We start from the raw sequence: 26,434 nt of genomic DNA on the forward strand, positions 1-26,434 counted from the left end.
CACCCAGCAGAGTGAAACATTACTGTATCCAATTACCAGGAGTGAAACTCTAGACCTGAGAGGACACAGGTCTCACACATGCAGACAGGAAAACACACACCCACCCTCAGACAGACTGAAAGAGACATGCTCATATTGGCTTTAACAAACCTGTACAGCAGTCCAGGCCACATTTTGTCATGCCCACACACACATATAACGCACACAAACACACACACACACACACACCTAGATAAATAATGGCAATCAGTGGGTGGGTGTCAGCCCCCAGACAGGAACTGTTCCCAGCATTTGTAACAGAGCTCATAAATCACCACACACATTGGGGTAATGATCCATTGAGAGACAGAAGTGAAACTAAAATACAGTGGTCCTTTTAATGACAACATCACAACATTCAAAATCTCTGCCTCCTGTCTGGCAGGGCTGCCATTAACACAATTATCACTGTCTATGGCTTTGTCAGAACCTCAGCACACAAAAGCAATGTGCACATGCCAGATGGGATAAAGGTTGTAATGCTTGCAATCCTTTAGTGGTAGCTTTGCTGCTCATTGCTTATATTTAATATTGGAGCTCCAGGCTAAATGGCATGAAACGTTTCACTGATGTATCCCATTCAAGATCTTTGTATTAAGGAGTGTTGAAAGAACCAGTTCAAACATTTGTAGGTTAAGGAAAATAAAACTGCAATACTGTAAATTTGCCATGACATTGCAGTTCCAGTTCTAGTTAATCAAACCGTAACTGCAATCGAAGCCACTGTTATTGTTGGCATTTGTAATATGGCTATTAAAATACCTTGAGATCAGAGAAAAATTAGTCCAGTTTGGCCTCCTTGCTCTTAGATTTTCAGGAGAAGGATAACTTTGTGTTGTTAGGTGACATGCCAAAGGAAAACATATATTTTGAAGTGTAAATATGACCTGAAAGAACGGTCAAATAACCAAATAATTGATGACTTAAAGTGTCTGCCTCAAGACTTAATTTCCTTCTGTTCATCAAAAACTCACTGACATAACACACCACAGGAAAGACTTTAAGTGCTTTTCCTTATTTTATTGTCAAGGACTTTTCTCCAAAAAATAACAGTCTTCGAGGAATTCCAAAATACATTAGATTTCATTTCAAGGAAAAACTTAATTTTTTAAATTTTGCCTGAGAACTCATTTTTCTAAAGATATCTTGATAACTAGTCAGGAAAATATGTTAAGATGCTTTGTATTATTTTTAGATGCTTTATATTCAGCTTGCATCTGTTGTTAATACTGTGCCCCAAAGAGATTTTGAGGCCTGAAGGAAGCAGATGCTGAAACTGATCTGAAACCTGGTGTTCATACCCTATGGATTTCCTTCACGTTAATGTCATCAATTATGTCTTTACCTGCAATCTGTTGGCTGCCTGTTTTTCGTGGGAGAAGAGGGGCACATCATACCTGGTAGCAATTTGGAGATTCGGATTGATTAGTATACAAACAGCTCTTTGAGAACTAATCATAAAACCAGATTCAAAGGTGAAGTTCAACAAGGGATCAGTTACCCGTGAATGTATATCAATGATTGTTTCCAAGTACTTGCCAGTTAGAGCAATGAGGCATCAACATATCATCAAGGTTTTTAAACAGCTAAAAACAGATAATATTACCTGCAAGTACATCATCATCATCAGTCTATTTATCTTAAAAATATCACCACCATTATGTGGCTCTACCTGCCATCACAGACCACCACTGCATGTTGCTCTCATCCAATGGCTTCTCAGCTCCCAAGTTTCTACTGTATAAATCACTCATGCTGTGGGGCTGCGCTGACAGTGTGTGAGGCTGTCTGCAGGTAAAATCCAACAGGAGCTTCACAAACCACCCCCTGAGGCACATTCTGAGCAACATTAATTTAATAGTGACTTGCAACGAGCCCAGCAGCAGAGTAAAAACAGAGTAAGCTTGCATTCCTTCAGCAAAATTATGTGAGTATGCAAGAGTAAGAATGGCTTTATAAATTTCATTTTCATACTCTAGGCACTCTCAACATATACCCAGTGGTACAATATGATGATATGAAAATAAACTATAGCGATCAGAAATGTGTTTCCCAGTTTATAAATACCACCCAGCATTAAGTAACGCCAAACAATTTTATTTACAGTATAAGCTAGCTTACGTGAGCTAGAAATTTAATGTGAGCATTTGTAATTTCAAGATACGGACCTTTCAGTAGGAAATCAAATCGATTATACATCATGACAACATATATTGACAAAATCTGGTACTAATTAACTACAGAGATAGCTGGCATCAAGTCAGTGTTACCGGTCCTCTTACTCATCATTTGTGAACATTGCTTTTTAAGGATTAGTAGTAGTAGTAGGATTAGTAGCGGATTTTTTTAGCTTGACAACTCAAGGCTTTGAAGACACATCAGAATAATTTGAACTTAACACATAACCATGTAGTCAGCAGAATTTCAATGTATGACGTGAGCTTGACAGGTTATTTTTCTTCAAAAAGTGGTAAAACTAATTTAATTAAGTTTGATATTATCCATATATAGGACCTCCACCAAGATACAATCCCATTCTGTAAGTCAAATCCAGACCCTGATATTTCAAAAACTTACTTCTAGATCTGAATTATCCAGATGGGGCTAAATCTAAAAATTGGATAATACAAAACCAGGACATGTGATACTGATCCTACAAAACTGGGCTATTAATTTGGCAGTCCAATCCTACCCAGAATCCAGATCAAAAGATGCTTTGGGTTACTTAAAAACTCTAAAGAGATAGTAAGTTTAGATGCTAAAAATCAGGATGACATGGATTCAATGTGGATGTAGAGTCATGCAGAATAAACGGCTCATATTTATTCATTCTTTTATTCAGCGCTTGTATGTTAAGGTAACAGAGATGAAAGTTTTATTTGTTACCAAAACAATATCTTTTCCAAATTAAACAATGAACCAATGTATAGGCAACAATGCGTATAACACTTCTGAATCCATAACCAGGCACTATACATTATGTCCCTCCCAAGCCACCTTCACTCAACAGTTTCCACTTCTGCACTTTCTGTTCATTTCGCACAACAAATAAACATCAAGAGAAGCATGCATTGTGCTGCCTTTCCTGTTCTGCCTCTGCTAATGCCATTGATAAATGAATACAAATAAAGTGCAAGCCAATTTACACTTCCCAACATTTTCACATGTCCGTGTTAATGAAATGTGGTGTTACTCTGATTCAGCACACGGAGGCTTATCCAAAGACTGCAAATCTAAATTCTGTAATCCTACTTTTGTGCTATCAGAACAATCATTTCTGAACATTCTTTGAAAACCCAGCAAAACCCACAAGATCAGTTTTATCTGAGATAGCAAAAAGGGGATTACAAAATCTGAATAATTCTGATCAAGATTATGAAATACTGGGTCCTGGATAGGAATCACAGAATAAGTATAGACAGATTTTGCATGATATTACTGATTATCAGTGGTAGACAACCGCAAACTTTTTCTGTGTTGCATCTGGCAAACTAAGTATCAAACTTCATACAGTGTAATCCACTCCTACACCCTTGATTCATGGGTTAAGCATCCTCCAAACACTCATAGTTTCTCTTCAGCGTAGCTACTTTCTTGTCATGTTTCGCCACCTCATTGATCTGAAGCTTCAGGACCATCTGCATCAGCAGTGTGGACATAGATCACTGGGATAAGAGAAATCTGGGAAGTTTCTACCAACATTTTAACATGTTTTGAGCAGATTTTTGCCGTGATTCTGGGTCACAGCTGAAATTAATAATAACTGCTGTGAATCCAAATTGCCATTGTCCATGAAAGAGCAAGCAACAAACTTTTCAGACACATCCCACGCACACAGAGGGAGACTATTTTTGACTGTGCCTAGCTGAAGGCTTCTTTAAGTCATATTTAGGTCTATTAGGGAAAATGTTTGTCATTCATTTGGATGGCAACAGTGGAAACATTCCATATTTTATTTTAATTATATATAATATATTTGCAAATCTTTTTATTTCCACACCATGACAGACATTTATGACTTGACTTCTTACTTCCCATGAATGCGTGCAAGATAAGTGCCCATCACACACAGCTCTTGAGACACATAAAGTAGGTATACACGCAGTACAAAACAATATGGTTTACTGCAGGCTTAAAAAATTCTGCACTTACTGTTTGAGTTTCTGCAAGTTGTAGCTTTGGTGCTTGGTCACACTCTCCTATCAGGGACAAGAGGAGAAAAAAATCATGTCATTTCACAATCGGTGAAAGATCACACATCAATGGCTCATGAAAACACTCAGTGAGTTTGTTATGCAAAAAAGACACACACATACTGTACATCTGAGACAAAACACATACACACAACAGAGGGGCACCAAGGAAATATCCAATAAATAATTGCTTAGAAGATCCCCACAAAGAAATTCCCCCAGTCCCAGTGTCCCTTCCCACTGCATGAGAACACTAACCATGAAAAAGTAGGATTGCTTCAATGAAAGTGCCTCTTGGACACACTTCAAAAGTCAAATGAAAACACTCAATATCTCTTGCAAGATAAACAATGCAACAGCTCAAATGCTAATACTAATCAATCAGAAACATGACAACAGAACAGCCCTGCCCATTCACTGCAGCAGTATAAAGAAGAAAAACAGCATATATGCAAAACACAAAAAGGTTTGTGTCGTACGGACACGCCAGATGAACACAAACAGCTATTGAAATAAATATGATTTCCACGTTCAACTTTGATATAAAAGCAAAAGATCGGAATGTTTTGGAATGATGCATAAAGCGATGGCAAACCGCACTGTGTCAGTCAAAGAGCTTCACACAGTGTGAGGGAGCCAATGAAAACACAGTGGCTCAAACTGATGACTCCGACTGTTTGCTCTGAATCTGTGCCCGCTCTGTCAATTGAAAGAGGGACATGTGTTCTTCAGAGGAGCTCCAAACACTGTTTTCATTTATTCATTAACAGATTCAGTAGAGCAACAAAAACAATATGATAACAAATGCCAGCATTTTCCAGCTCACTAAAAAAAACAGCAAAATATTTGTTAAAAGGTCTGCTCTTTTCTGAAATTAGGAGTATAGCAAAAAAAGGATAGACAATCCTATCAATCCAGCTGTCTACACAAGCTTAACAGCCCACACGGAGCTCTGAAGCTGCTGCTGCTCCCCTGCTAACGTGCTGCTCAAGCTGTGCCTCTCATGTAGATGCCAGTTACTTGTGAGAGCATGCAAGTTCTTTTGAATCAACCTCGGGTCAAAGAACATAAAAGTATGCTGTCCTCCTAGCCTGAAGCAAAGAGTGATGTATTAGTGGAAATGCTGACAATGACTCACATTGCAGAACAGCTAGGCACCCCGTCTTAATTCCAACTGAACTCAGCCCAGCTGGATATTGACAGTCTGTAATTTATCTCTGGCTGAGTCTGACAAAAGAGTCATAAACAAGAAACAAAACACTTAGTTTAAACTCTGAAAGTACAATTCTAAGCTTTCATGTTTAAAATGGATTTTCGATGGCAAATCTGAATCTCAGTCAACTGACAAAGTGAAGTGGCTTGTAGGACTGGAATTAATCTTCTTTTCACAGGGGGTTTCAACACTGGCTCGATGTGCAGTACAATTCTGAGCTGCATCTTGTTTTAGTCACAAAGCAAATTAAGTTTGAGGTGAAAGTCAGGGCCAGTACTGGTATGTCTATGCAGACACTACCACCAACTGTGAAATATAAACATATCCCTTCTTCCTGAAGAATGTCATGTGTTTGCACTTTTCTGATATGTGGTGATTAGTTTTCGAGAAGAGGAATCCCCTCTGCTGACTGCAACTAAAATATGTGTGCAAAAGGAAAAGAGAACACTGCCCAGTGTCACGGTGCTCATGTTCACAAGGGGACTCTTGAGCATCTCAGTTTCTCAAACTCTCTGACAATCTTGAGGAGAAAGCTAGGATGGCAGAGCACAACAACCACATATGGAAGAGATTTGGGGCAATTACGGTACAGTAGTTGAAGCCCTTATACAAGCTACGCAATATGTACACAGGAAAAGCCACGGCGTGCATCCAGGTCCAAAAGAGGACGGGGGGTAAATGAATGCAGGCAAACAACAGATAGGGTAAAACATGTTTCTCTGTGCCAGTGGCCATGATTAGTGGGAGAGACACATAAAACTGATGACTAACAGGTGGAAATGAGGACACAGCAAAGGTCTATATGAGTTTCACTGTTGAGTGTGTGTAGGAAGGAGGGTGTTACAGGTGAATGGTTAATTACCTCTGAAGTGTAAAGTGTTTTGTAAACACACAGTCATGTGAATCTTTATCTGGTTGTCTAAAATATGTTTGTGCTCTGAAACAAACAGGCGCTGTTTGTTTATAACAACTGTGGTCTTGCCATCTAAATATTCATGAAGGCAAATGGGTCTGCCTCCACAAACTAAGAGCTTTCCAGGCAGCCCCTAGAGCCCCACTGATTGAATCTAAATTCATAATGACAAGACAACTGCACACACCACGGTACAAACACTATTCTTTATAGGCTGTGTTCTGAAAAAGCATTATCTTATTTCATGCACATGGTTTGAATCAAGGTGGATTGGCTGTGCTCAGTGTGTAGTAGTGGTAAGCTGTGATTTTCAAAGGACCACAGAGCCTCCCTTTTTTAGAGTTTATGTACTACACAAAGTAACTTTCCCTGACAACACACAGGGATGTATCTCTGGAACAGACAGAACGGATTGGGTTCAGAACAAACACTGGCTGCACACGAGGATGCACTGCTGCCCTCAAGCACCGTGCCAAAGCAGAAAAGCGACACACAGGCCAAGGAACTGCTGCCAAATCCTGTGTAACACTTGGTTCTTATCAAATCATTGTGAGCATCATTCTCAGGTTACCATGAGCTCTGGAGACACAAAGATACACTCCTGAAGCTTTATTCTTGTTTTGGTATACACCCAAGACACCAAATATCTTTGCCTTCTTCAGTCAGTTTGGGTGACGGTGTTCACACGCTTGTCTCAGCTGGCGGGGTAATTGCTGAGAACTGTTATCTGAGAATGGAGCTGTTTACTGAGCAGAAAGTTCTCTGAGCAGTTTCTTCAGGTCTGCAATCCGCAAAATTTATATATATGATATTTTTCAGAGTGAAACGTGTAATTCTGAATTAAGAGGGAAAAAAATGATTAGTGATTAGCAGCATTTCTTTGCACCTCTCTGACACTTACCATCACCACATGGAAGAATTATGTACAAATGATAAACAAAAAAGAAAATGTCTAACCAGCACTGGGACCTAGTTGGAAAAAAAAACAGCCAATCCTTAGAAAAAGATGCCACAAATCAAAATATGGCAACTCAAATTTATCTTCCTTCTGGGCCTCCTCTTCTCCTTCTGCTCTTCAGTTTGGGGTCTCCTTCACCACTGACGCCTCTGGCTTCCACCAGGACATCTCGCCAGAAAGACAAGCCAAACAAATTGCCAAACAGTTCATCTGTCATTTGATCATACTGCAAGCCATTTTCAGTGGAAAATGGTGGTGAGACTGTTTTTGTGGCGTTCACAAACGTCCGCAGCTGTTTTCCCCATCTCTCCTCTGCTTTTCCTGACACAGATCATTTGGGCAGATGTACACTCCACCTGGGGTAGAACTAACAACCAAATCTCCTCTGTGCTCATTAGAGATGTATGAAACATATTCCATCTTTAAGAACAGTCAGGTGAAGGGCTTTGCTGAATTCACTCAAACTACATGCTGCCATGTAACACACCCTAAATTCTGGATAATCCCGCATTCCCAGAGGCTCAACACAAATATATACACTGTCAGCTTGAAACACACAACTTACAATGCCCCTGGTGTGCATGCAGTGGATGTTAACATATACATTATACATGTGGTGATCAAGCGGGGAGCATCTGCTCTATGCATCCCCAAGATCCAATTTTCTTTCACCGGTATCAAACAATCCCAAGGATGTGTCAGTCCAAATCCTCTTCTTTCCTCAATCTGGCCTGCATGGAAGTCCAACCTCCCCCACCAACTCTCATATTATCACACTACCCACTGCACGTCTCATCAGCAGCCTTCTGTGTCCCCTCCACCGACGCATCCAGGGGGGGCTTCACAACTGCCTAAGCCCATTACAGGAGCTCCTACCCTCTTCCCCACACATACACAGTGATATACAGCCCTGTGTGGGTATGTGGAGCCTGGGGGCTTACATGTGGAAGTAATCACAGCAGACGGAGATGAAATGATATATAGAACTAATACAGGGAGGGATCAGTAATGACCAAGATCTAATGTCTAATCAAAATATGTTCACTCAACACAAGCAGTGACTTCATAGGTCTGAGTGTGTGACACTGGAGATCCTGATCTAATGTGAGATGTGAGTATCTCCACTATAAATATTTGCCAAAACGACTGCTCACACAGGAACTCTCACTGCTACAACAATGCAGTCTTACTGGTCTTTATAGAAAGCATTTGTAAGAGATTAAATAAGAATACATGAATAAGATGCCAAAATATCGAATCTTTCTTTTTTTCAGGCACTAAATCATTCTTGTTACCTGAGTCGCTCTCAGCTTTATGTGAACAAGGAGCAAACTCCCTCTCATGTCTGGCATGCTCTTCAGCATCAATCTTTGGTAGGAACTGTGTTCACCTGACTCAAATGTACAAATTACAGATTATTAAACTGAAGTATACAGGGTCTGGTCGCAAAGGCTTGTTCCATTTTTTTAAAAGCTCTCTGTCTAAGGAATTTTTATCCTCTCGTTCTTTTTTATTAGCAGAAGAGCAGTGCACCAAACATTCAGACAGTTCACATGAATAGCAAATCAGAAATCTATTTGGAAAAACTTTTTTATGGGTGGTTTTGTGGGGGGTTGACATAAAACTGAATAACTAAATACTATTCTTTTGTTTTTTTCTTTTTGTGTAAATTTTGTCGCTTTCTTGCCAAGAGTGAAATGAGAAGCTCAGTGCTAGGGTTCATTGAGTACTTGGCTAAAATGAGCGACCATTATAATATACTTTTACGAGTATAAGATTCATCCAAGTAAAATGTGTCAATATCCAAGCTGACTCTCGGGGAGTTGATTGAAGTTTATTCATTAGAGTTTAACTCTTTCTGTAGATACGTCTTACTCTCTGGATTAAAATCTTTGATCTGGCACTACTTCTGAGATTGTTCTGTAAACTGTTTTCTAATAAATAATAAATATCGCAACTTCTGATCAGCCTATATCAATTTCGGGCTTAAATCAACACTTTCCTATTATTCCAGCCATCTGAATATGGATATGGACACAGGTAGTTCACCTGGTTGAACAGATACAGATCCAGTTAGAGATAAGGGTAAACTGACTCGTCCTTACTCAATACCACTCCGCAAGACCACTAGGACACAGAGATCATCCGGCAGTCAGCTCGGCTTAGCATAAAGATTAGAAACAGCTGACAGGTAACCAGGAGAAGCTCCAGGAAGTCAACGCAACCAGCCAAAAACAAAAACCATGTAAAACCACTTTTTAGGGAAGCTGCTTACACCCCCTTTCCAGTCTTTATGCTAAGATAACTAACTGGCTGCTAGCTGTAGCTTTATATTTAAGTTACAGACATGAGAGTCATATCAGGTTTTTCATCTAACTCTTAGCAAAGACAGTAAATAACAGTGTTTCACAAAATACTTAACCATTCTTTGAAAGCTAAATAGCCTGATACACTGATAAGGGATTAAATGGATTTTCATTCAGCAGCCAGGTTTGATAGTGGATTGAGATTGGACAAAATCTGGTGCAGACCTAAATGTACATAATGTCTGTCAAGTCTTAAAGCCCAAAGAGGTCTGTTACCAATGCCACGAGTATGACTAATATGATATCCAGACACAGTAAACCATACATTAAAGAAATTACTCAACAGAATTTCTTTATTTTGCATCTAAATCAAAATCAGTAATCCATATGCCCACAATGTTAGACACAGATACGAACGTGCATCAGAACACAAGCCTAAACACAATTTTAAAGCAATTTCCATCCTTGAATACTTTGCTAGGGACATGTAATCGATGTGAATTTGGAAAATTACACAGTAATGAACTGTTCGGTATCCACTTTCCTTCAGCTTGTCTCATTTACTTCTGCTTGAGTCAGTGATTTTTCACAATTCCCACAAAACAAACCTCAGGGGGCATGTGAACTTGTTAACAAGGCGTAAGGTAAGACCGTAGCAGCAATAGCAATCCAGTATCAAACCAAAGTGTGTAACAGACCCAACAGTCTACTGCAGTCCACTCTGTCAGCGTCAGGTTTTGCCCTGCCTTGGTGTGAAAAGTACACATTTCCATTACACGGTCAGGTTAGCTATAACTAATAAAAGATTGCTGAGAAACAATTTGGTTAGGTTTTTCTGTTGAATCACACTGACTATATGGTGTGCGCTTACACGTTTCCTTAAGCCTTCTTATCCAAATTATGCAATCGCTGTCTACAAAGAATCTGCCCATGAGAGTGTCCTGCTCAGCAGTGCACAGCAATGTCATACACTAGACCAGTGGGGGCTCCAGGAAAAGAATGTTGAGAGTGGAAACATTCCTGAAAATATCTATTTTCTATTCTTTGTTCAATATGTTGAAAGTGTTTTCTAGTGGTAAAGGAAACCTTGTGCTTTTACATTATACATCATCAGTGTATATCTTTGTATATCAAGTTATCTGCATCCACGGTCTGTATTTGCCTCACCCGACTTTGATAGCCCTGAGAAACACATCGGGTTCCAAGCTGGTCTGCTGTTTTTGATATATGTTTTGGATTTCCACATAATAATGTTTCTAAAGTATACATAGGCTTTCCTTCCTGATCTGCGCAATAGTTCTTTAAGTTTACATTCTAAGTCATGACTTTAATTCTAGGCTTTGTTCCCATCTGCATACAGTATGCACCACTCCCTCATGAGTCCCGTAACACAGCTGTGAAAATATACGATTTTTGAGCAATCTATTTTTCTTTTTTGCCTTTTGATCGATTGTAGCTTCAGAGGAAATCCATCCATTTTCTTCCACCTATCAGGGGTCAGGTCAGGTGGCAGCAGGGTATTTCTGACTTCCATCTTCCCAACTATGCTCCTACTGATGCCAGAAAATATTGGGATTCCCAGGCCAGATATGTAATCCCACCAGCAATTTTTGGGTCTACTCCAGGTTCTCCTCCCAGTTGGATGTTCCCTCAAAAATGTCCAAAGAGAGAGTCAGATGTCTGAACCATCTCAGCTGAGCTGAGATCCTTTCCTGAGTCATTAAATGGTTTGTCAGAGCCTTCTTGATACAGACCAAAAGTCCATCTCCATAACTCCCCCAAAATCAAACTCCCACACCCAAATTTTTGCTTCCTTCCAGCCTTCTGGTACCTGTCTGCTGCATCAGGAGACGCCTTGGCCAACCAAGCCTGAAAGTCCTCCATCTTGATCTTGACAGCTTCGTTCACTACTGGTGTCCACCAGCGTTGCTGTCATGGTTACTTCCTGACCACAGGTCCTAGCAGCTGCCTCTTGGCTTTAAACATGGCTCACTCAGATTCCATGACTTCAAAGTCAACCAGAATGCACAGGACTTTTTTCCACAGGTGGGAGTTGAAAACTAAGGCTTATTGCAGGAGACAAAAGCCACTTGTGACAATAATCATATAAGGTGACAAAATCTGTGGTCTGTAGTTGAAATGGCAGGTCTGCTTTTGTTAACCTCTGTCTGAAATCAAGACACTAAAAATTTGCTGTTAACTGTTAGCTGTTAAACTAAGTTCATATAAGATGTCAAGTTAAAACAGTTCAAGCAAACAGTTAGATTCCAGTGACCATATTCCCACACTGAGGCCTCCGGCACAGGGGCCTTGGTCTTTTTCTTCCAAAAATGCAATACATTCACATTTAAAATACATTCTGTAAAATGTCACAGACAAGTGATATAGACAGTCCATACCTCCAACACACAAAGGCACACAGCAGAGTGCACACACACACATTCTCAGGAATCCAATGTCATGTTTCTGTCAAGGTATCTTCAGGTAGCACTCTTTGCCTCATAAACTAAGAATGTTTCTGAGCCAAAAGACAAAGAGACAGCCAGCTGAGGAATCTTCTCTCATAAGTCATCTCCCACAAATATTCGCAATCATCTCTTTGACAGCAACTGATCCTTACACCACATCAATAACAGCTTTAAGACCCATTTTTATAAATAAGTTCAGCAATTACAACCTGAATGAATAATTGCCACTTTCTGATTCCACTGCGGGATGCATCCATTATAACTTTAATGGCAGGTTGTTAATCACTGAGGTTTTTGTGCATTTGTGTAGAGCACTGTTGTTGAAAAGAGGAGAAAAAGACGAAGACAGGATGAGTGATGAGAGCTAGACTGTGTTCTGTGTGGTACCATATTTGGAAATATGGGTTAATAAAGATATTTCCCTGATATATGAGGTACAATTAAGAGAATCTTTAATAAATTTAATATGACCTTCTCTATTGTGAGAAGAAATATCGTTGAACATCTTTGACATGATAAATCAACATGATTGTATCAGTTTCCTATGAGAGCTGATTTAATTCATTTTGAACTAGTTTGCAGGTTAGCGACACACACAAATAAGTGAAAACAAGAATGGTGGTGAAAACTTTTTGGAAGGGATATTCCAGGTTCGAATCCCGGTCTGGGCCCTTCTGTGTGGAGTTTGCATGTTCTCCCTGTGCCTGCGTGGATTTTCTCCGGGTACTCCGGCTTCCTCCCACAATACCAAAAACATGCACATTAGGTTAATTGGCTACTCTACATTGCCCCTAGGTGTGAGTGTGAGAGTGTGTGGTTGTCTGTCCTTGTGTGTCAGCCCTGCGACTGGCGACCAGTCCAGGGTGTACCTCGCCTCTCGCCCGTAGTTACCTGGGATAGGCTCGCCCGTAGTTAGCGGTATAGAAAATGGATGGATGGATATTTTGGATAGTCAAGAAAGTGCTTGAGCTCATATTTCTGAAACAAAAAAAAGATGTAACCAATAAAATATGTTGGATTTGCCCTTTAAACATGGTTAGAAAATAACACATACACAAAAACAGGAAGTCTTTAATGTGACCATTAAAAATGTGCGTCTGTGTGTTTGTATTGTAACCAAACTCCTCTACCCACCGATCATGTGATCAAGAAGAGCTGAACCAGATGGCGGAGAATTAGCCTAAAAATAAGAGCTCTCTCTCTCTCACACACACACACACACACACATACACAAACACACACACCTAAGGCAGAGTTTTAACACTACAGAAACATACTACAGCACTATTTTTTCATAATCAACACTATATTCTCTTTGTAGTTCACAAATATTCTTCATAGCTTTGGGTGTATTGTAGCAGTCTGAGGCCAGCATGTAGTCTGTTTCTGCAGTGCAATATGAAACTACTGCACTGATGCTACGCCGCCTTCTGGTTGTACAACAAACGGGCGGACTTTGCTGTTGTGTTGCGTATCATGACTTCACTCAATGCAGAATCTGAAGTTTACTCATCCTTCAAGTTTACATTTGATTTCTCCTAAGGCCTCCTGTTGGCCACTGCCAGCCACACTCACTTCATCATGTTACTCAGCAGCGACAGTGTGAACTTTGGGCGTTTCCTGATCTTGTCTCTCACTCTCTAACTGCACTTAACAATTACTGAGCCAAGACACAGCTGGGTACAACAGTATACACCTCATTTTGCTGAGAACAGTTAAGCTGAGTGGCACAGGCAGGGTGGTTCCCTGAAATGAAAAGGTTCTTGTTCGGTACTGATTGCAAAGATAATTGTCAGAGCTGGAGGGCAATGAAGCCCCCCCCCAGCATTGTTTCCAGAGTCCTGCTCTACTCTCTTTTTTTTCCACTTGCATCATAGCCACAGCACACTCCTGATCCACTGTCCATCTTACTTCACTGGACTTCAACTATACTTGAAGGAGGTGATTAAGGAGAGGAGAGAATGACAAGACATGACAGGCTGCAGAAAAGGCATGAAAGTGCTAGGAAATGTGAAGAAGAAGAAGAGCACAGTAATTACTTAGTAATTAAGCAGTGGACATCAGCGGCCAACCACAGCTTTCATCAAAAGAAAACCTAAGGGAAAAGCCTTGGCTGATGTTCACTATCCTGTGCTCTCTGTAAACTGCCAAACTACCACAGCATTTGGTGCTACTTATCAGAGGTTTTAAATTAAATTATTTGTGTTGTAGTATTTTGAATTAATTACTTAATGTCTTGTCTCAAGCCACCCAGAGACTTAGCTCAAATAGAGCTAAAACACTAAGGAAAGTTCAAGGAAAATATCAACAGAAAAAAAACAGCTCCTGCATCATTTCTCTAACACTACTCACATGCATCACCATAACAGTACCGACTGCATGACATGCCACAGACCTTTTTTCACAGCAGTCATCTTGGCATGTCATAGAAAGTGTAATTGGTGATGTTGAAAGTGACTGCATTCCATTTAGGTGAGCTACTGCCAAGGTCCTGCTGTTGTGCATACTGGCTCACTGTCATGACTTACTGGGACTTTGTTAATGAAATCTGTTCCACCTGTGTGAAACCATCGTGCAAGTTAACCTCGCAGTCGCCACCTAAGTGACGCACATTAACGTGAGGGTAGCTGACAGCTAGCTGAAACTTCATCTGATCAGTCAAATAATAGATAGATAGATAGACTGATAGATACTTTATTGATCCCGAGGGAAATTCAAGTGGTGTGAATACACGGCCTGTGTTTCCAGCACTCCATCTGATAGTCTGACATGTGTACATAAAATAATGTTTTGCATGCAGGTTTCTAACTTTTGGACAAAAACCTGAAAGGTCTCACATCACTGCAGCTATTTTCATTAAGAAAAAAAAAGAAAAATTCAAGGAAACATAATCACACACTGTGCAGTTAGAAGGATTTATCTTTAGCAATGGATTTCCTCTGTGGCAGCAAATCACACGATGTGAGCTGGAAAATAATTCCAGTAGATTAAAACAGGTTCACTGGAGAGATTTCAGGGTAGACAGGCAGAGGAAATGTGGTAACCCAGCAACATTAAGGCTACAAACAACATATAATGCAGCCTACTCCTCAAGAAACATCATCACAATGTACAACAAGAGGCAGCACTGAACATCTTCTGTTGTTAAAGGTAAACTTTTCGCAGCGTGACTCCTACTTTTTCAAACGTGATTTCCATGAAGACACATTGGATCAAAAATAATAGAAATAGATGAAAAATGAAAACTATAACCAGGCTTCCTTAGTGCGAGTCTGTTCCCCTTTATCATTTTTATCTGCCACTCTCAATCTCTCTTCTCATTTTCCACTCAACATTATCACATGTGATAAAAAAAGACCAGGCTGCATCAATGATATATGTGAGAAGATACAAAATAAAAAAAAGATCCACTGATAGTGTCTACAATAAACCAAGGAAAATTAAATTCCCCTCATTGGGTGTATGAATCGCTTTCCAGCTTGCATTTGAAATGTTAATTAGCTGACAAAGACCTTCTGCATTAACTTAAAGGAAAAATTTAACGTCGTTAGGAAGGTACGGTTATGCTAAGCACACAGGCTTTATGATGGTTTGCGGGTCTTAGATTACTCTGTGGCCCAGCTGACACTGGAATTCACATTGTAGATCTTCAGCTGTCTCCCCCCTCTGTGCTGTCTCCTTGTGCAATTCTTTCACCCCATTAAAATCTGTCTTAATCCATCTTTCCATTCAAAAATCCTCTTTTTCACCCGCCCCCTAGTCCACTGCAATGTCAGGGAAAGGTCTTTATCTCCTCATAACACTTTGCTTGAGTCATACATGCTGCATAAGTCCAATCCTGTTGATCTCTCCATGTCTTGGCTTCCTCTCTATGTGAAAATTAATTATCTCTCTGTGCTGCTGTCATTTATCCAGCCTGTCTAGCCAGAGACAGAAGACAGAACAAGGCTTTTCTGTCTCTTGTTCTCTTGACTGGGATCAGTTTAGCCAGTGAATGATTTGGCCAATGACTCAGTGCTTATAGTACAGGGCACAATCCCAGAATATGAAAAGGAGACTTTCCGCCGTATGTTAACACACCAACAGGAAGCAGGGAGATCACTCTATGAAGTCACATAAAGACTCATGAAACACAGTTTTTCCCCAACATATAAACACACAGTAAATCACTATGAGTCAGTCAGCTGTGCATGCACACATACACACTCATGCTGACACTGCTGAATCTTGATAGGTTAATGTGTGAATATAACCAGAATATGGTGCAATGCAGTGTCAGACACTGGTCTTCAACAGATCCAGAAAGCCCCGAGTCCCTGTTTTCCTGTGCTGACCTCCTTGTACAGTTGGACTGTAGGAAAACATGCTCTGAGATATCAACATTTTATGGCTCCAGACAAAGCCTTGTATTGCATGCCACATCTAGCATAATCATATTTATAATCATAACAAGATAAGAGGAGGTAAATCAACCACAGCCTCTCTCATAGCACTTCCACTTCTGCTCAGTGAAAAGCAAATTTGGGTTCCCTTTCATCACGTGAGAGCTCTCTGGCATTAACAAACAAGCAGTCGTTCTCCCATGGAATCAGAGTCGGCCTGGGTCCAAACTGGACTGACCTCTCTCAGTCCCTAATGTCTCTGAAAACAAAGGAGCATTCTGGCATGTTATAACTCACAAAGTGTGAACAAGAATACACTGCAAGATGTCATCTCCATCTCTGACCTATACTGTAAGAACAATACGGGTCTCTCACACTGAAGTTGTCCTCACCCTGATGCATATTTACACAGACATTATAAATGTAGATTTTGGTGTCCAGATGTCCAGTGACAAGTACAGTGTTACTGCCACTGACAACCAGGTTGTACTTCTATTATTGTATGGCATGAAAGTATTCCCGGGAATGTAGTTACAGGGACAGAGGCAGTGTTGATCTTATTGTGTTTCCTGCAGCTTAAAGTAAACAGTAGGATCTCAATAACTTGTGATGAAATTCTCTCATAAAGGGATTCAATGCCAATAAAATGTGTTACAGTCACTTGCTCAAACAGACCACAGTGCTTATTGTACAAATGCCTCTGATGTGGCTCATAAAGCCAACACGGCCCCCAAGACAAGATTTATTGCAACACCCATATTAACACCACAACACACACCAAACACTGATAATATCGCCTTAAGATAAATCATTTCACGTCTAGCTTAGAAGTTTTAACAAAATAACAAAAAGGAAAATCCTCCCTTACCTTAGAAGCTGTGCACAGGTGGTGCACTCCAATGAGGTTGCATGGGTCACAGACCAAAACAGGAGACTACTGTGATTGAAGTTCTCACTTTTCTGTCTTTAATTCAGTACCTGAAAGATATTACGTGTAGCCCAGTGAGCTAAATTAGTTTTATATATTATTTCAGCGTTAGGGGACCTTGGCATAATGCACTTGCTTCAGCCTTCACTCAAGACGTTTGGTAACCTGTCAGCTGAGGCACACTGTGAGCCTCAGTAACTTGTGAAGATCCAGTCCAAATTTTGGACTGGATTGGAATGGTTTTAATGTTAGGTCTAATAACGCCGATCAAACGCAAGTAAACATGCCAAGGAGAGCAGCAGAAAGGCAGAGCAAAAAGCACCTCGTGAGCCCCGTCAAAAGCAGTTAACCCACACACGTCATCACGTCTTAAGTTCACCTTCAGTTCAGCGACGTAACGCGCGTTTCAGTTCACCGTCCAGGCGACCGGCGGATTCTCAACTTACCTTGGACGCTAAAATTAGAAGCATTCAGTCGGCACTCGCAGTTGTCAACTTATGCAGTTTTATTCTTTAAAAAAAAACTCTTTAACCAGGAAGCATTTTGTAGCCGTCGTCTGGATGAGTCTGTACCCCTCCTCTCACACACATCTGCTCCCTAAGCTGCAGGAGTACCTCCCATCCACGCAGCTTCAGCACTACTCTGCGCACCCACTTTTCACTTTTCACTTTTTTTTTTTTTACTACCTTTCATGAGGCAACGAATTCCCTCTTGGTTCTGATTGAATTATGATTCATGCCCTTGAAGCACAAGTAAAAAGAGACTAAATGGATGGAGCTATTGCTGTGTTGATATTGATGCCGTAATAAAAAACGTCAAGGTTAATAAAAATGTCAAGAGAGCCAAAGAAGAGAGAAACGCCATGGTTTATTTATACAAATAACGAGTTGTGGAAGAAGTACTCATATCCTTTACTGTAGGAAAAGTCTTCTAATACCACATGTGAAAACCCTACAAGTCCTGAATTGAAAACGGTGCTTAAGTATTAACAGAAATATTTATCAAGTAAAACTAGTCATTATTCAGAAAAATTATCCCTGTCAGTGTTTTAGGAGGTGATGTTTATGGTGGTTTAATATTACTGACAGCTTACATCAATGTGAATGAGGGTTTTAGGAGAAATTTCTCGACCCATAAGGAACATTAATCCTTCAGTTTATCAGAAACATTCACATGCAAAAAAAAAATGGCCAAAATTTTCATTAGACAGGAAGGATAGGAAACACTGCAATCTGAAAACTAAAGCTGTCAAGACAAATGTAATAGAGTAAAAGGCACAATGTTTAGATTTTCACCTAAGTTTAGTACTTTAACATACTTTATTAGATTCCACCACTGCAGCCAAAGGGGCTGTTAGGATACTGAACATGCAGCTGTCTAGTTAAAAAACAGAACCAAACATGCATGAGAAATCCTCTTAATTTGATATCTTTGAAGCTAAACACTGCTTAAATGCAACAGGAAACCCAATCAAAGGACAGCGGTGGCAAACTGTGTATATGCCTTGCTTGTGATGTTTTGGAGGGATATCCAGAAAGTGAGAGAAATTTTAAAAAAATAAATAAATAAACCAACCATTGCTCTGGTATAATCTGTCCACTGGTGCGAGACATATAAATCTCAGCTGTGGGGAGCTTTGTTTCCCCAAGATTAACAGTTGCTGATTTATGATTCTGGAGACGCATCGTGTTTGGACATTTTTGCTCCAACAAATATGTTCACTCATCGTTACACATCCTGAGATAACTCCTCCAGCCTTGTAAAAAAAGTACGAACAGGGGAAGACGTGCAGCCAAAGTAAGAGCCAGGCGACGAGCGGAGGTTGGTACCTGCTTGTTGTAGCAGATGCCAGCCGAGCTGCCGACACAGCACAGAGCTGCTGAGAGAAGGAAGGGAAAGATACACCGCCTGGTCTCTGTCCATCACTCCACTCCTTCTCCACAAATAGGCACTCTGCTTCCAAACAATCTCATCTCTCCATCTATCATTCATTTCTGTTTTCAGCAGGTTATCTTAGGAGCAGCCTGAGAAAGGGCCCATCGCTATGGTAACCACTCCAGCTCCTGGATGGAGCCCAAGGTTGTAAAAGTGAAGAGAAAAAGGCTGTTACAGGGTCAGAGCTGGGTCTCTTCTCTTCCAAGTCCAAGATTTAATGGAGGGATCAGTGAGGGGGATTCAGCTCTCCAAGCCAACATTTGAACTCAGCTAAGCTTATTTCAGAAGTAATGGGCACAACCAGTCTATCCCACTAAATTTTAGCCCAGCTGACTGTATCATTTTAAAGATGAGTAAATGGACTTTAACACAGCCAGTGGGGAGAACGGACGAGATGAAGAGGCAGTATAAAGGGGGTCAGAGACAGCAACAACAGACTGAAAGGAAACAAGAGGAAGCAGCCAAGACTGTGGATGTTGTTTTATCAAGTTCATTTTGTCGCCTGGTTCTTTCCGACAGTCCAAAATACACTATTACATCACACTTAGCATGGGAAACTTCCCCAAACTAACACACAGCCTCAGAGTGTCTCACTTATCTTTTTTTTTTTTTTTTTTACTGCTGAGTGCAGAGATATCCATCATTAGCGGAGCATCACCCCAACACAACAAACATTCCCTATGCTGAAAACATAACTATCATGTGGGCACAAAGTGGATTTTGAGGAGATATTATAATGGATATAATTACAGTTCAGAAACTGTTATAATGAGGCTAACATTAACTACAGCCTTTTGACAAAAACCCCGTTGAGACTTATTTATTCTGTCTATACTGTCAGGATTGCTGACTATACAGTAGCCTACTCCTGTGGTTACTGAAGTCAACGTGGTACATTTATTTCAAAAAAGTAAATAAATTTGCACAACATGAAACAAGGCCTCAAAACAAGAACTACCATTTCTCTCTCTCGCTCTCTCCAACTGCCTGTTTGTAGTGGATGAAAGCAAAGTCACGTCTTGGAAACCTTTGAAGCCACTTTGATGACCACAGTTGATGGAAATAAAGAGAAAATACTGAAAGAAAACACAAAACACACTTTTATGGCAACCACAAACATGTTTTAATCACATGAATGTATCTTTCACAGAGAAAACACTGGGGGAAATAAACAACTTCAAGGTTTCCTCGGTATTCTACAAGCCACTGGTACTGTCTACCACTGGCACCATCTCTCCTATTTCATGGTCTTCTACCTCCAAAATTAAAGCTCCCCCAGAAATTTCAGCATGTTACAATTGGATAAATCAAACGAAAAGACAAAGCTGTGCAGCTAAAGAAATATGAAAACAAGCCGAGCAAAGTAAAGGAGGGCAGGGCTCACAGTCTGGAAACATAGTACGGGCTGAACCATGAAGAGCGACAGGAAACCAAATTAATCACAAACAAGAGTAGCTGTCCTCAGCTAAATCTACTTTCCACTGCAATCCACGGTGACAAGAAATGACGAGAAATGGAGCACAGTACTGCCTGTTTGGGGTGAGATTCAGGGGTTTTACAAACCCTCATGGGGGTTTTTGGGGTTAGCCAAGGAGATTAACTCCGCTATTTTCCAAAGCTGATGTAAACAAGCACGTGTGCTGATGAAGTGGCAGGTTGAATAAGGTCTGAATACGCATCATCGTCCCTGGATAGACAATAATCCCACTGTGTATTCTGCAGTGGGCCAGATCCTTGTGGTGATGAAAACCACTGAGAAAGACCAAAGTTGATCTTGGGAGTATCACAGTCTCTTCAAGTTGCCTCATAACATTTCCACTTTGCAGCATCTGGTTGGTATATGAAGAGAGCAGTTGGCAGGGGAAAACAAAACAAAAGAAAAAAACAAACAAACAACAAAGAATTCTTCCCTGTATTTCATCAGTGACCTTCAGTATTTGTTGAAAAAAAAAAAAACAACTTCCTGTCTTGAAAGACTGTAAGCATTTGTTGACCCTTTGTTCCACTAAGACTCATATGTGTCAAACTGTAGAGTGATTTCTGGGCTGTGTTGAACCAGAGGTGGATCTCAGGTGGCCACAGAGGTGACAATCTGGACCACCTCGCCGTTCTCTCCTTGGATGGCACCCTGGATGGCCTCTTTCACCTCCATGTCCGTCTGCAGCGTCGGGGCCAGCTCAGCAGCCTGGGATGAAAGAGAGGAGAGGGAAGAGGTGATGAAAGGTGAAAAACAGTGAGAGATTTCCTAATTATGTGGCATCCCACTTGAGCCAATCAGAGTCATTTCATCAAAATGCTGAAACACGTGAAGTGTGCTTCACGAGAACTAACAGGTGGAGGACAAGCAGCGAACGGACCAAAGACAGGAGGAGCAGAAGACTGACGAGAGATTCGAGAAGAGATATGTCAGAGAAGAAAAACAACTGAGAAAAGAAGAAAAGAAGCAGAGTGACAGGTGACGAGAGACTTGACAAGAGATCAGCTATTTGTATTTTAATGCTCCCGGACTGTCTCTGTGGTCGGTGTCAGACAGAGCGAGGTATTTGGGTAAAAACCCCTTAAAGGATGAGAGAGGTTCTTGACTCAGTCCTGGATGATGACCATGAAGAGTGACTCACTCCTTCCTCGAATGGACGCCAAAGGTTCCCTCAAACACACCTGCAGCATTTAATCCTCCCTCCAGCCCAGCGTGCTGTCACTAGACAACAGTACTGACTGGAGCGCAGCTGCACCTCAGCAGTACACACAATGTAACAACACATGAGGCTGACACATTTTAACAACCAGTGGTTAAGAGGCCAAGTAAAACCTCTGTTTTTCTTTGAATAACCGGACACGCTAAACTGCTATTGTACCGGTCTCACTCTTCATTTGGAAATACTGATGGATAATGGATCTATTGCTTTCCAATTGTGTGTATCAGAAACTCTTTTTCGGCATATTTAAAAAAAAAAAAATTATTTATTTATTTTGTAATAAATGTGCTTGCATCAGGCTCTTGGTGCACCGTAGCCCCAGCTTTAGTCCTGAGTGAGAGATAACCCATGCTGCATCATAATTCAGTCAGACACTATCGCAAAGTTGCAGAAATGCATCTTTGGAATGCAAGAAGCTTACTGTGAGACCGCCTAATTCGTTTAGTTTGCGGAATGGAAACTATTAAATAAAGAGAGAGGAAAATGCAGAGATAAATAAATACAAAAGCCTAAGTAATTTTTCAAGAATGAATAAATGCTACCATATGTCTGGAAACAGATGAGAGCAATTCTCTCCATTCAACACTTTTCAGAAAGGGGGGAAAAGAACAGTGTTAACCTTCCTCTGAACTTTGAACTGAAAGTCACAAATGTTTATATTCTAGGACATCAAAACCGAACTGGGATAATAACCTGACCTGCACCACCCTGACAGGCCAGGCCAAGTATCTAAACTCCTACACACTCAGTGCTTGCTTGCAATGTGTCTTTACAAAACATGTGTCTGTTCCTTCTGTTTTCTTGTGTGTTTGTTGAATGCATTACAAATTTTGTCCTGTGATGGATAACTGGTTGGATATACAGATAGGATGTGATTCTGTAGAGTCCTTCATAAAAATAAAAATGAACTGAAATATTTGTGAAATTGCAATTTGGCTAACCGCAATATCCACATTTCAGGAGCTGTAATGTTTTGCTAAAATGTGTCACAACACACCGTTATGAATGAAAAAGTGTTACAGAGAGGTCTTGGTGTACAAATGATATGCTCCAGAAATAAGGAAACATGCTTGTCCTCATCATCATTATATTTTTTACAACAGACATGAAATGCAAAAATTACCATTCCACTAAAATCAAGTCTAATGGCAACTGTAATACTGCCAAAATAAACACAGTAAGATTTTTTGTTTCCGTTCAGCTCTATTCCTTTAAAAGGCACGTATTGAAAAGCAGAAAATCAAAAGAAAAGTCTACTTGAACAAACTAAATGTATCCTAACACCAACCCGGTTTCTTGGAACATTAGCATCCTACATGATTTCGGGACTGAAGTCTGATGAAACTCTCTATGAAAACCTCCTAGATGCCCCATTAGGGATGGGAGGTTATTTTTCTTAATTTACTATTTACTAATTCTCTAACGAGAATCTGGTTTTCAAGTCATACGAATCACTAGTCAGTCAGTCAGAGCTTGGTGAATTCCCCACCAGTTCCAGTGCCCGTAGAGGAGGAACACCAGAGACCAGCACGAGCAGGCTAACCTCCAGTTTAAATATGATTTTTAATCCTATAGCTGCTGAGTGTGAACAGGCTGCTGCTCAACCCAAGTCTAACGTGTGTGCTGTAATCTTCTGTGCGCTGCACCTTCCTTGCAGTTGAAATTTGCCTTTTTTGTTCCATTAACATCACCACACGTAGAAAATCGATCACGAGTGACATTTCATGCAGCCTAATCAGGCCTTCAGTTCAGGGCAGCTCTGGGCTTGTGTTTGCTTTTCTTACAGAGTTAGGTTAATACAGTAATTAATACATTTCCATAAATATAGCTGATGTCAGAGGCGCACAACAGTGACGTGTGATTTCACATTGTCTTCACAAGTTGCAGTAACTAGTGGTGGCAGGAGGGGCGAGTCAGTCAATGATTTAGAGAAGAGCAGGTCAATCCCAAGTCAGTAATTGGTTGTTTCAAGTACTCTGACTATGTGTCCTAACTGAACTCCAACTGCACTCAACAGAAAGCTGAAGACTGATTGGACCCCTGCCAAATTTGTTGATTTCTGTCGAGATTTGTGTGCATTAGGAAAAATTAGTTCTATTTAGGCCAAAAAATCCACTCAAACAAATCAGCTGAGTAAACCAACAGTGTGATTGCTCACTGTGCCCTACAAGATGAAGTACAGACATACTGTGCATGGGATGCCAACCATATTGTTTGGCTTGTGAATATGCAAATAAATAGTCTTTGTCATTCAGAGTCATTCAGTTTGGATATGATCCACACCCAAAGAAGAAGAAGTATAGATAGACACATCTATGCTCAGAGGGGAAATTTAACTTACATTTAACTACAGAAACAAAAGGACAACAACATTGAGTTGTATTGAGAGGGCACAGTTTTAACTAGAAAATCCCAAAAGCTGATGAATTGCTGGTCATCACATTTGTTCTCCATGTGTTCACAGAGAGGCAAATATGACCAGTCTTTATACTTTAACAACACAACAAAGTCGTGATGGACATCTGCAGGGCTAGCCATTTCAGCATGAGACTTATGAGGGAAAGAAACAATAAGGACATGATTTGATATTCAACGTATTTGGGAGGGTGCAGTTCCATTATATTCCTCACACGGTTTAAACTGGCCACTTCAAAGGCTGATTCAACTAGTGGCTGTTGCTCAACAAGCACAATCGTCAAGGGATTTTAGGCATATCAACTAATTACCAAACGTCTTGGAACACTACATCCACTCCACTTTATTATGTTAAATTACTGTTTGTCCAAACACCTGTCATAATGAGTGAAAGCTAAGTGCATTTTATTTAAGAAAAAATTATGACAACATGGGGAAAAGCAGAGCCATTGTACCTGTAAGTAGTTTAGCTAAATTGCAGAAATTACACTCGTATTACAGGGTATATTCTGCGCCATTATGAAGCAGATCAAACCATTATTGCAAAAAAGAAGACAGATGTCAGATTTTGGCAGCTAGTCAGTAACTGGTTTCTAAAAAGAAACAAAATAGAAAAATTACACAAGAAAAGAAGACATGTACGGGTTCCTAAAATTAACAAATATATAACAGAGGACAGGAAAGATGAACTCTATTTTTTATTTAGGTGAAAGGAGCTAAATTATTCATTGTAAAACAATAGGGTATATTTAAAAGAGCATGCAGTTGAAGCTTCCATGTATTTTTCACTTTATCATCAGTTCTATATCGTCATTACGAAACTGTGAAATTCTTTTAGATTAGACTGTTCCACATACTTTCATAACACAGCACTTTTCTTAAGCACAGGAAAGTGTTTTGGGGCTTTGACACAAGCACAGTGATCAACTGTTCCAGTTGGACGGCTGTGTGAAGTTGAAGACTGAAATATGTATAATGGTTACATTACAACATAGTACGGGAAATTATCCAAGAGACTCCCGACACAGGACACCAGACAATCAGTCCAACTTGTTCTCTAGCTGATTTTACGCATGCAGAGTGTCTTTGTATAAAGCACATTTTTAGGAACAAAATGACTCACCATACAGTTCAATCTATTGCTGCTGCCTCCACACCTGAGAGTCATAAGCACCTTAACATTAGTTGAGGCCCCTTACAAAAAAAAACAAAACAAAAAAACAAACTAACTTTTAAGCTGATGCCTCGTGAGGACTCTGGTAGGCCCAGGGCCTGGGACTTAAGCCCCGGTAAGCGTGTGCATTAACGCGCCTTTGGTCAGAGTGCTAAAATAGGCAAAATGCTAATCTTGTGTTCTCCGGCCAAGTACTGAGTATGCAGCAGAGTTAATCACCATCACTACAGGATTGATTACTGATCTGTATATCAGTAAAGGAAAAGAGATGTGGACCACAGTTTTTCATTATGGATTGTTTAAAACAAAAACACATGTCAAGTGGGAATGATTCAGATTAGCACCAGAGTCTGTTTCACCTCAGACAATAGCTGCATAATCCAGCACTTGGAGCGCTACCCAGTTACAATAAATTGATTTACAAGAGGCTGGAAGAGTTTCTGTTTTGTGTGTGTGTTGCTTTACCTGTACAGCAGCCGTGTGATCCGCAACAGGGGCTAGTTGGACGTACTGCACTTGGATGTCAGGGGGGAGGGATGAGCCCTCTACTGCTGTCGCCCCGCCATCAGCTGATGCCACTGCTATGAGCTGAGCGCCACGCAGCACCTGGGACAGACAAAGAGGCACAGGACAGGATCGAGGAATAGTCAGGCATAAGTGATATTTTCAGTCCATCCTCACTATCAACACCAGGCAATCACAGAAAAGAGAAACACATCTGAAAAGAAACAGAGCCAGCCCAAGTGTTTAAAAAGAAACACTTGGGCTGGCTCTGCAAGGACCTACAGTACACACCACTGGAAACAATAACCAA

At 40.5% G+C, this 26,434-nt stretch overlaps 2 protein-coding genes across 9 annotated transcripts in view; both read right to left on the reverse strand.

Moving 5' to 3' along the window:
* LOC124061581 (zinc finger protein 469) overlaps positions 1–4,240 on the reverse strand; it is a 174,201-nt gene extending 169,961 nt beyond the window's left edge. For 4 of the 7 annotated variants that reach the window (XM_046393542.1, XM_046393541.1, XM_046393544.1 and 1 more), the window contains exons 1-2: positions 4,192–4,240; positions 1,385–1,436 (exon numbers count right to left, since the gene is read on the reverse strand). The gene's annotated coding sequence lies outside the window, so the exon portion shown is untranslated. The remainder of the gene's footprint in view (positions 1–1,384; positions 1,437–4,191) is intronic. The other 3 variants (XM_046393547.1, XM_046393548.1, XM_046393546.1) reach the window with 1 other exon arrangement.
* A 15,569-nt stretch (positions 4,241–19,809) lies between these two features.
* Positions 19,810–26,434, reverse strand: part of LOC124061782 (BTG3 associated nuclear protein) — a 35,683-nt gene continuing 29,058 nt past the window's right edge. For both annotated transcript variants that reach the window (XM_046394007.1, XM_046394005.1), the window contains exons 12-13: positions 26,086–26,226; positions 19,810–21,520 (exon numbers count right to left, since the gene is read on the reverse strand). In XM_046394007.1, coding sequence (XP_046249963.1) covers positions 21,404–21,520; positions 26,086–26,226 — 258 coding nt within the window. In that variant the 3' untranslated portion in view covers positions 19,810–21,403. The remainder of the gene's footprint in view (positions 21,521–26,085; positions 26,227–26,434) is intronic.

Source organism: Scatophagus argus, chromosome 7, assembly GCF_020382885.2.
Source record: "Scatophagus argus isolate fScaArg1 chromosome 7, fScaArg1.pri, whole genome shotgun sequence".
NCBI lineage: Eukaryota > Metazoa > Chordata > Actinopteri > Scatophagidae > Scatophagus > Scatophagus argus.